The 11,902-nt window shown below is 42.4% G+C and overlaps 1 protein-coding gene across 4 annotated transcripts in view; it reads left to right on the forward strand.

Annotated features, from left to right (window-relative positions):
* Positions 1-8,649, forward strand: part of LOC121536674 (acid-sensing ion channel 4-A) — a 148,758-nt gene extending 140,109 nt beyond the window's left edge. The window contains exons 6-11 of one of the 4 annotated variants that reach the window (XM_041844099.1): positions 5,023-5,176; positions 5,688-5,779; positions 6,036-6,115; positions 6,504-6,611; positions 7,261-7,371; positions 7,813-8,649. In XM_041844099.1, the coding sequence (XP_041700033.1) occupies positions 5,023-5,176; positions 5,688-5,779; positions 6,036-6,115; positions 6,504-6,611; positions 7,261-7,371; positions 7,813-7,950 (683 nt within the window). In that variant the 3' untranslated portion in view covers positions 7,951-8,649. Of the gene's footprint in view, positions 1-5,022; positions 5,177-5,687; positions 5,780-6,035; positions 6,116-6,503; positions 6,612-7,260; positions 7,415-7,812 lie in introns of all 4 variants that reach the window. The other 3 variants (XM_041844102.2, XM_041844101.1, XM_041844100.1) reach the window with 3 other exon arrangements.
* Positions 8,650-11,902: the final 3,253 nt, after the last annotated feature.

The following is an 11,902-nucleotide window of genomic DNA, read 5'->3' on the forward strand; positions in this document are numbered from 1 at the left end:
CCATCTGTGGTAAATTCAATTGATTGGACATGATTTGGAAAGACACACATCGGTCTATACAAGGTCCCTGTCACGGTTTCGGCCGAGGCTGCTCCTCCTCCTGGTTCGGGCAGGCTTCGGCGGTCGTCGTCCCCAGAGTACTAGCTGCCACCGATCTATGTTTCATGTTCGTTTGGTTTTGTCTTGATGTTGTACACCTGTGTCTTGTTAGTCCTCGTTAGTGTCCTATTTAGTTCTCGTTGGTTGTGTTTGTCTTTGTGTGTGATTGCTCTTCTGTTTTCGTGTTGGAGCTACGTACTTCCCTCCAGTGTTTTGGAGAGGTTTTTCGCACATGTTAGTGCGCCGTTTATTTGACGCCTGTGTGCGCCGTGATTTCGCCTTCCGGCTTATTGTGCTTATTTCTCTACTTGAATATTGCACTAAAGTCTTTTGGACTGAGCCTCTGCGTCCTGCGCTTGATTCATGCACCACACCCACCTTCAGCACCCCTGACAGTCCCACAGTTGACAGTGCATGTCAGAGCAAAAACCAAGCCATGAGGTCGAAGGAATTGTCCGTAGAATTGTGTCAAGAAACAGATCTGGGGAAAGGTACGAAAACATTTCTGCAGCATTGAAGGTCCCCAAGAACACAATGGCCTCCATCATTCTTAAATGGAAGAAGGTTGGAACCACCAAGACTCTTCCTAGATCTGGCCGCCCGGCCAAACTGAGCAATCAGGGGAGAAGGGCCTTGGTCAGGGAGGTGACCAAGAACCCGATGGTCACTCTGACAGTGAGTTCCTCTGTGGAGATGGGAGAACCTTCCAGACGGACAATCATGTCTGCAGCACTCTACCAATCAGGCCTTTAGGGTAGAGTGGCCAGACGGAAGCCACTCCTCAGTAAAAGGCACATGACAGCCCGCTTGGAGTTTTCCAAAAAGCACCTAAACGACTCATGAGAAACAAGATTCTCTGATCTGATGAAACCAAGATTGGACTCCTTGGCCTGAATGCGAAGCGTCACATCTGGAAGAAACCTGGCACCATCCTACGGTGGTGGCAGCATCATGTTGTGGGTATGTTTTTCAGCGGCAGGGACTGGGAGACTGGGAGACTAGTCAGGATCGAGGGAAAGATGAACGGAGCAAAGTACAGAGAGATCCTTGATGAAAACCTGCTACAGAATGCTCAGGACCTCAGACTGGGGCGAAGGTTCACCTTCCAACAGGACAACGACCCTAAGAACACAGCCAAGACAACGCAGGAGTGGCTTCGGGATAAGTCTCTGAATGTCCTTGAGGGGCCCAGCCAGAGCCCGGACTTGAACCAGATCGAACATCTCTGGAGAGACCTGAAAATAGCTGTGCAGCGACACTCCCTAATCAACCTGACAGAGCTTGAGAGGGAGGATCTGCGGAGAAGAATGGGAGAAACTCCCCAAATACAGGTGTGCCAAGCTTGTAGCGTCATACCCAAGAAGACTTGAGGCTGTAATCGTTGCCAAAGGTGCTTCAACAAAGTACTGAGTAAAGGGTCTGAATACCTACAGTGGGGAAAAAAAGTATTTAGTCAGCCACCAATTGTGCAAGTTCTCCCACTTAAAAAGATGAGAGAGGCCTGTAATTTTCATCATAGGTACACGTCAACTATGACAGACAAATTGAGGAAAATAAATCCAGAAAATCACATTGTAGGATTTTTAATGAATTTATTTGCAAATTATGGTGGAAAATAAGTATTTGGTCACCTACAAACAAGCAAGATTTCTGGCTCTCACAGACCTGTAACTTCTTCTTTAAGAGGCTCCTCTGTCTTCCACTCGTTACCTGTATTAATGGCACCTGTTTGAACTTGCTATCAGTATAAAAGACACCTGTCCACAACCTCAGTCACACTCCAAACTCCACTATGGCCAAGACCAAAGAGCTGTCAAAGGACACCAGAAACAAAATTGTAGACCTGCACCAGGCTGGGAAGACTGAATCTGCAATAGGTAAGCAGCTTGATTTGAAGAAATCAACTGTGGGAGCAATTTTTAGGAAATGGAAGACACACAAGACCACTGATAATCTCCCTCGATCTGGGGCTCCACGCAAGATCTCACCCCGTGGGGTCAAAATGATCACAAGAACGGTGAGCAAAAATCCCAAAACCTGCAGAGAGCTGGGACCAAAGTAACAAAGCCTACCATCAGTAACACACTACGCCGCCAGGGACTCAAATCCTGCAGTGCCAGACGTGTCCCCCTGCTTAAGCCAGTACATGTCCAGGCCCGTCTGAAGTTTGCTAGAGTGCATTTGGATGATCCAGAAGAGGATTGGGAGAATGTCATATGGTCAGATGAAACCAAAATATAACTTTTTGGTAAAAACTCAACTCGTCGTGTTTGGAGGACAAAGAATGCTGAGTTGAATCCAAAGAACACCATACCTACTGTGAAGCATGGGGGTGGAAACATCATGCTTTGGGGCTGTTTTTCTGCAAAGGGACCAGGACGACTGATCCGTGTAAAGGAAAGAATGAATGGGGCCACGTATGATGAGATTTTGGGTGAAAACCTCCTTCCATCAGCAAGGGCATTGAAGATGAAACGTGGCTGGGTCTTTCAGCATGACAATGATCCCAACGAAGGAGTGGCTTCGTAAGAAGCATTTCAATGTCCTGGAGTGGCCTAGCCAGTCTCCAGATCTCAAACCCATAGAATATCATTGGAGGGAGTTGAAAGTCTGTGTTGCCCAGCGACAGCCCCAAAACAAAACTGCTCTAGAGGAGATCTGCATGGAGGAATGGGCCAAAATACCAGCAACAGTGTGTGAAAACCTTGTGAAGACTTACAGAAAACGTTTGACCTGTGTCATTGCCAACAAAGGGTATATAACAAAGTATTGAGAAACTTTTGTTATTGACCAAATACTTATTTTCCACCATAATTTGCAAATAAATTCATTAAAAATCCTACAATGTGATTTTCTGGATTTATTTTCTCATTTTGTCTGTCATGGTTGACGTATACCTATGATGAAAATTACAGGCTTCTCTCATCTTTTTAAGTGGGAGAACTTGCACAATTGGTGGCTGACTAAATACTTTTTTCCCCCACTGTATGTAAATGTGATATTTCAAAAAAATGTATCACTTTGCAAACATTTCTAAAAAACAGTTCTTGCTTTGTCATTATGGGTTATTGTGTATAGATTGATGAGGGGGGAAAAATCTATTTAATCCATTTTAGAATAAGACTAACGTAACAAAATGTGGAAAAAGTAAAGAGGTCTGAATACTTTCTGAATGCACTGTATGTGTTAGTGTGTGCACCCAATGAAATAGCCATGAGCTTAGTAAGTATATTAAGCATGTCGTAACATTACCTCTGCCACACTGATCCTCAACATGGGGATCCCACAGGGATGTGTGCTTAGTCCCCTCCTGTACTCCCTGTTCACCAACGACTGCGTGGCCACGCACGACTCCAACACCATCAAGTTTGCTGACGACACGACGGTGGTAGGCCTGATCCCCGGTGACGATGAGACAGCCTACAGGGAGGTCAGTGACCTGGCCGTGTGGTGCCAGGACAACAACCTCTACCTCAACATCAGTAAGACCAAGGAGCTGATCGTGGACTACTGGAAACGGTAGGTGGGGGAGCACGCCCCCATCCACATCGACGGGGCTGCAGTGGAGCGGGTCCAGAACTTCAAGATCCTCTGTGTCCAAATCGCTAAGGACTTAAAATGGTCCACATACCACATGCAAACAGTCGTGAAGAAGACGCGACAGCGCCTCTTCCCCTCAGTAGTTTGAAAAGATTTGGCATGGGCCATCAAATACTTAAAAGGTTCTACAGCTGCACCATTGAGAGCATCTTGATTGGCTGCATCGCTGCTTGTTATGGCAACGGCACCTTCCCCTAGATCGCATGGCGCTACAAGGGGTGGTGCGGACAGGCAGTACATCACTGTGGCCGAGCTCCCTGACATCCAGGACCTCTATATCCGGCTGTGTTGAAAGGAAGGCCTGGAAAATTGTTAAAGACTCCAGCCACCCAAGCCATACAGTGTTCTCTCTGCTTTCACACGACAAGGAGTACCAAGTCTGACACCAACAGGCTCCTGAACAGCTTTCAATCCCCAATCAATAAGACTACTAAATAGCTAACAAAATGGCTACACGGACTATCTGCATGGACCCTTTTATTTTTGCACTGTCTTTATGCACACTCACACACTCACTCTATGAACATTCTACACACACACACACACACACACACATTCAAACTGACTCTACACACGCACACACACTCAAATACAAATATCATACCCGCTGCTGCTACTCTGTTTATCATATATCCTGATGCCTAGTCACCTTACCCCTATACATATCCAATCTTATCACTCCAGTTTTCCTTTCTCATTGGAAATATGGTATTGGCACTGACCCTGGAACTGACCCTATATATAGATTCTTACTTTTTTATTTCTCGTGTGTTTTTGTTCTATTTAATTTTTTTATTGATTTTTTATAGAACTACTGCATTGTTGGGAAAGAGCGAGCAAGAAAGGCTTTTCATGGTACTAGTACATGTGACAATAAAAACGTTGAATTATATTAAAGGGAAGATCCACCATTTATTTACCTCATATTCATTATCTCCACCACATAGACACTGGAGAATAATGAACATGAGGTTAAAAAGTAACAGAATTCCCCTTTAACTTGCTAACTGAAATACATCAACAGTGGTTATTGGGTAGGCAAAGATGGAACCCAAACACACCTGCATCCTATTTGTGGTGCCCATGCAGGAGAACAAGGGCCTCACTTTGTGCATGGCAGGTGTTCTATCATCACTGGAGTCTATAGCTCATTTAGGATCACCTGGCTTTAGACTGGCCTACTGACCCAAGCTATATCCTAGAGGCAGGCTAACACACTGCTCTGTGTTCGAGGCTATGTCCCAGACCCAGGCTATAACACTCTGCTCTGTGTTCCAGGCTATGTCAGAAACCCAGGCTTTAACAATCTGCTCTGTGTTCCAGCCCTTCTCCAGAAGAGCACTGGGGACACCTGTCCCTGTGAGACACCATGTAACCTGACCCGCTACGGCAAGGAGCTCTCCATGGTCAAGATCCCCAGCAAGGGCTCCGCTCGCTACCTGTCCAGGAAATACGACAAGTCTGAGGAATATATCAGGTAGAACTAACGTGACGATTTAAATTACTATGACCTGGAAAAGATCAGTGCTGGAAAATGGAGACACCCTCAGGGGTTGGCTACACATCATGTGTGTCTCAAATTGCACCCTATTCATATATAGTGCAATACTTTTGACCAGAGACCTATGGACCTATGGAAGTAGGGTACTAGGTTGCCATTTCAGACAGCCCATGCTTTTCATGTTCACTGCTCAATGCTGTTAAAATGTTAAAGAACCCATAATCTGACAATCATTAACTTGAATACTTTTAATTGCTTTAAGGCATGAAAGTGCCATCATGACAATTTATGACGACCATAAAAATTACATGGTACAGTATACGTTTTGAGATATTATCCTGTTAATATTAAAGTGCTGTGGTTGAGGTCAAAAGGAAAGTGCAATTTGTTTTATTTTTCATAACAACACTTCACTATTGGTTATAACAACATATAACAAACATATGCAGTTATCTTTTATTAATGTTCAAATTTTCTCCGTCTCTAGAGACAACTTTCTGGTGTTGGATATCTTCTTTGAGGCTCTTAACTATGAAACAATTGAACAAAAGAAAGCGTACGATGTTGCAGGTCTACTGGGTGAGTTTCTCTTTTCTGCCATGACCCCTTTCTCTCTCACTCATCTTTTATTCAAAGTTTTCAATAATTGGTGTTTGATGTGGTTTAAGATAAGTCTTAATATGGAAACTGTCTGACAGTGGTTCTTTGGCTCTAGTAATAAATGGAATTTGGAATCAGATAATGGTTTTGAAATATCAGTGAATGAGTAATCATTGGCATCACCTGGAACCATACCAGAAGTAGGAATCTTAATATTATATTTCTTCCTTTTCAGGTGACATTGGAGGCCAGATGGGCTTGTTCATTGGAGCCAGTATTTTGACAATCTTAGAAATATTGGATTATGTTTACGAGGTACATTGTCTAATATGTGTATGTGCATGAAGCTCACAAAAGGTGACACATTTGGGGTTGCACATTTCTGTTAGTTTTCCAGTAAACGAATTTTACAACCCTAAACACATTTCAGCTGGTCTTACTCTGTAAACCCCAATGACACCATTCTAAAATGGCAGCCTCAATCAGTGTCAGTGGGACTTTGACCTTTTCAACTGTTACGCAAGGACTACTATCACTGGTAATGTGTCAATTATGAGTTTGAAGGATATCACTCGTGTTATACGAGGCTAAGAATATGGAAATCCTCCACTCACTGAGCTCTGGGACATGTCAGATGTGCTGATGGAGTGAACTCCTGACTCTGCTTGCTCTCTTCCATTTCTCCATCTATCCCTTCATCCAGGTGATCAAGCACAGGCTGCAGCGTCTGCTGAGGCCACAGAAGGATGAGAAGAAACAACAGGCGACCACTGTTGCAACTGTGGATCTGCAAGATATGAAAGCCAATAAGGTGTGTGCGTTGCTCGTGGAGGGCAGGCATGTTGCATCAGGCATGTTGTGGGCCTACACGGCTACAGTATGTGCATGCAGGGAGAGCCCAAAGGGGAATGAGCCTCCTGAAAATGGGGTTGTTCAGTTCACTCTGGCCCCGTACACATTCAATTTGTACAACTGATGTACAACGCATTCGACACAACGGTTGTACATCTAAATATCACTACAAGCTATAGCACTATAAATCTTTATATATCACTACAAGCTATATCACTATAAATCTTTATATCACTACAAGCTATATCACTCATCTTTATCACTACAAGCTATATCACTAATCTTTATATATCACTACAAGCTATATCACTAATCTTTATCACTACAAGCTATATCACTAATCTTTATATATCACTACAAGCTATATCACTAATCTTTATATATCACTACAAGCTATATCACTAATCTTTATATATCACTACAAGCTATATCACTAATCTTTATATATCACTACAAGCTGTATCACTAATCTTTATATATCACTACAAGCTATATCACTACAAGCTATATCACTAATCTTTCTCACTACAAGCTATATCACTGCATGTCTTTCTCAAGGAGATCAGGTTAGTCTCTTGTTAAAAATATTGTTTTATCCCATTGTACAGGATTACATCCCCCCAGAGGCAACTTCAATTCCCAGGTCCCTCTCTCATGAGGAACAAATGTACTTCTCGAGTTCATATAAAATCATCCAAAATCCTCCATTTTCCCTACACGTAAAAAAATTATCTACATGAAATATCTACCATTACATGAAAGGTATTATCATTTTGGTTTATTCAAAGGCATTATAATTTTGGTTTATTGAGCCAATGTTAAACTGTACATCAGTTAGGGCCAGTTTCCCAGACACAGATTAAGCCTCCATTGAACATGCTTCTTAAAGCTCTATTCAATCTGTAGCGCTGAAGATCCGCTTTATAGCCCGATTGACTATTAAAGTCAATGTTCCCGCGGTCGCAGAGACTGCATTCACAGTAAACGCAGCATATTTCGGCTCAGTTGGAAATTACCTTAAAATGTATACGTGGATCTTCCGCGATACTTCGGCGATACGAATTGAATAGAGCCCTTAGTCTAAGACTAATCTTAATCTGTGTCTGGGAAATTGGCCCATTTTATATATCTTATTGTGTTGTGGTCTTTTTGGCCACCAGGAGTCCAGTGATATGACCATGACCAGAAGTCATCCTGAAGGAGCTTACGCCAATACGATTCTACCGAACCACCATCTCCCCCACCACGAAGGACACGAAGGACACCCACATGGAGTGTTTGAGGACTTTGCCTGCTAGAGCCAGCGGCCATCTTTCCATCCTGATGACAACAAAAGATGTGTCCTCTCTGGGCTGGATCGGGCATCAAAACAGACCCTGGGACCTCAGTTCTATGTATTTCTTGCTGTCACCAGTGAAAAAGCTACAGCCAAAGTTGAACACCAAACCTGTGCTGCTAACAGACCACTTGTATGTAGGCACAGATTGGACCCCACATTACTGTCCAGCTGGAGACGCCCACCTTCGATCCTCCTCCAGTTGAAAGCTGGCCACTCTGTGATTTCTATACTGGTTATTTTGGTACATGGTCACCACATGGGAACAAGACAAGGACTGCATGTCATCTTGAGCCATCTTGATGAATTTATACTCAACTCCAGTATCTTGATTTCTGTACCACTATTCTCACTCAGTTCACTGTTTTGAATCATTGTAAAATATGTAATTGTTTAATGAGATATTATAATTTCCCCTCTATATTGTATACAAGATGAGTATAAGACAAGTGGTCATATTCAATCTAACCATTATATTGAGATCTCAACAAACAAAATCAGAGGAATTACATTGATCTTTTAACGTGTTAAAACCATACTACCCTTGCTTTGATTATAGGGCCCATACTGCATACCAGCTATATACCATTTAGTATTTATTAGGATCCCCATAGCTGCTGCCAAGGCAGCAGCTACTCTTCCTGGGGTCCAAGCAGGGTTAAAACAGTTACATCATCACAACAAAACACAACAGCCTAAATCATAAATAAAACAATGCATCATACAATATATTATTACATTATTACTCTCTTATTAAAAATGTACAACATAAAATCCACAATACCACAATTACAACGTGTGTGTGAGTGTGTGTTAGATTGTGTGTGCATGTTTGTGTGTCTCTTCACAGTACACTTTGTGCCATGAGGTGTTGTTTTATCTGTATTTTTAAAAAAAAATGATTTTACTGCTCGCTTGAGTTACTTGATGTGGAAGAAAGTTCCATGTAGTCACAGCTCTATGTAGTACTGTGTGTTTCCCAGAGTCTGTTCTGGACTTCGGGACTGTGAAGAGACCCCTGGTGGCATATCTTGTGGGGTATGTATGGGTGTCTGAGCTGTGTGTTAAATGTTTGAACAGACAGTTCGGTGCTTTCAACAAGTCAATACCTCTCACAAAAGGCAAGCAGTGAGGAAGTCAATTTCTCCTCTACTTTGAGCCAGGAGAGATTGACATGTCTGGTTTATGGTAAAGGTGTTTTAGAGAGTAGCATTATACATGTACATACACTACCGTTCAAAAGTTTGGGGTCACTTAGAAATGTCCTTGTTTTCGAAAGAAAAGCAATTTTTTTTGTCCATTAAAATAACATCAAATTTATCAGAAATACAGTGTAGACATTGTTAATGTTGTAAATGGCTATTGTAGCTGGAAACGGCTGATTTTTAATGGAATATCTACGTAGGCGTACAGAGGCCCATTATCAGCAACCATCAGTCCTGTATTCCAATGGCACGTTGTGTTTGCTAATCCAAGTTTAACATTTTTAAAAGGCTAATTGATCATTAGAAAACCCTTTTGCCATTATTAAAGCACAGCTGAAAACTGTTGAGCTGATTAAAGAGGCAATAAAAGTGGCCTTCTTGAGACTAGTTGAGTATCTGGAGCATCAGCAATTGTGGGTTCGATTACAGGCTCAAAATGGTCAGAAACAAATAACTTTCTTCTGAAACTCGTCAGTCTATTCTTGTTCTGAGAAATGAAGGCTATTCCATGCGAGAAATTGCCAAGAAACTGAAGATCTCGTACAACGCTGTGTACTACTCCCTTCACAGAACAGCGCAAACTGGCTCTAACCAGAATAGAAAGAGGAGTGGGAGGCCCCGGTGCACAACTGAGCAAGAGGACAAATACATTAGAGTGTCTAGTTTGAGAAACAGGCGCCTTACAGGTCCTCAACTGGCAGCTTCATGAAATAGTACCCGCAAAACAACAGTCTCAACGTCAACAGTGAAGAGGCGACTCCGGGATGCTGACCTTCTAGGCAGAGTTGCAAAGAAAAAGCCATATCTCAGACTGCCCATCTTAATCTTTTATTTTTATTGGCCAGTCTGAGATATGGCTTTTTCTTTGCAACTCTGCCCAAACTTTTGAACGGTAGTGTAGGTTCAACCTGAATACAAAGAGAAAGCACTGTTTTAAATGGATAATTATTAATTTAATATATAACACTAATACTACTTTTTGTAAATTATTTATAGATTTTAGAGAAAATGTTTTTTTTTTTTTATATATATACACATAGCCGTTATTATGATTACTACAATCAGACTGACATCTCTTTGTTTATTAGCAAAACCAGTCAGAAAGACGATGATTGGAATTGCTTTGCTCCAAGCAACAAACTTATATAGATATGGTTAATATTATTGTCATTGTTTTTGATTTACTGACTTGGGTATGGGTGAAGTTCTTACAACAATTACCGTGTCCATATTAGGTCAGCAGTCAAAAAGTCAATGAATAGCAAGCAACAAGCTGTGCTGTGAATCCCCTTGACGTGGATTAATCATAATAAACATAATTGAGCACATTCAACAGTCTGTAGTAGCTGAGCACCTCTATTTAAAGAAAGGGTCAGAAGAGTATTTTCCAGAAATCCCTGTTGGAAGCAATGTTGCAACGTTAGTCTCCCGAGTGGCGCAGTGGTCTAAGGCACTGCATCGCAGTGCTAGCTGTGCCACTAGAGATCCTGGTTTGAATCCAGGCTCTGTCGTAGCCGGCCGCGACCGGGAGACCCATGGGGCGGCGCACAATTGGCCCAGCGTCGTCCAGGGTAGGGGAGGGAATGGCTGGCAGGGAGGTAGAGCATGGCGTTTGCAACGCCAGGGTTGTGGGTTCGATTCACACGGGGGGCCAGTATAAAAAATCTAAAAAATTATAATGTATGCACTCACTAACTGTAAGTCGCTCTGGATAAGAGCGTCTGCTAAAATGTTAAATAATTGTTCTATGTCTCCTGCACAATCTCTTGGCTTAGATAGTGAATTTGTTACAGTAAAGGTTGATCCAAGATTAAAACTGCTGTCAACTCCCAAGTAGAACAGCCTCAGTGAAAAACCTATCAAAGACCTATTACTTTGACTACTATCTGAAAATCAACTGTGGGTATACGATTTTGTATTTTGCTGGGTTATTCATTTATACCTCACATTACAGTGCATACAGTGGGGGGAAAAAGTATTTAGTCAGCCACCAATTGTGCAAGTTCTCCCACTTAAAAAGATGAGAGAGGCCTGTAATTTTCTTCATAGGTACACGTCAACTATGACAGACAAAATGAGAAAAAAAAATCCAGAAAATCACATTGTAGGATTTTTAATGAATTTATTTGCAAATTATGGTGGAAAATAAGTATTTGGTCAATAACAAAAGTTTCTCAATACTTTGTTATATACCCTTTGTTGGCAATGACACAGGTCAAACGTTTTCTGTAAGTCTTCACAAGGTTTTCACACACTGTTGCTGGTATTTTGGCCCATTCCTCCATGCAGATCTCCTCTAGAGCAGTGATGTTTTGGGGCTGTCGCTGGGCAACACGGACTTTCAACTCCCTCCAAAGATTTTCTATGGGGTTGAGATCTGGAGACTGGCTAGGCCACTCCAGGACCTTGAAATGCTTTTTACGAAGCCACTCCTTCATTGCCCGGGCGGTGTGTTTGGGATCATCGTCATGCTGAAAGACCCAGCCACGTTTCATCTTCAATGCCCTTGCTGATGGAAGGAGGTTTTCACTCAAAATCTCACGATACATGGCCCCATTCATTCTTTCCTTTACACGGATCAGTCGTCCTGGTCCCTTTGCAGAAAACCAGCCCCAAAGCATGATGTTTCCACCCCCATGCTTCACAGTAGGTATGGTGTTCTTTGGATGCAACTCAGCATTCTTTGTCCTCCAAACACGACGAGTTGAG

This window comes from Coregonus clupeaformis, chromosome 23, assembly GCF_020615455.1.
Source record: "Coregonus clupeaformis isolate EN_2021a chromosome 23, ASM2061545v1, whole genome shotgun sequence".
Lineage (NCBI taxonomy): Eukaryota > Metazoa > Chordata > Actinopteri > Salmoniformes > Salmonidae > Coregonus > Coregonus clupeaformis.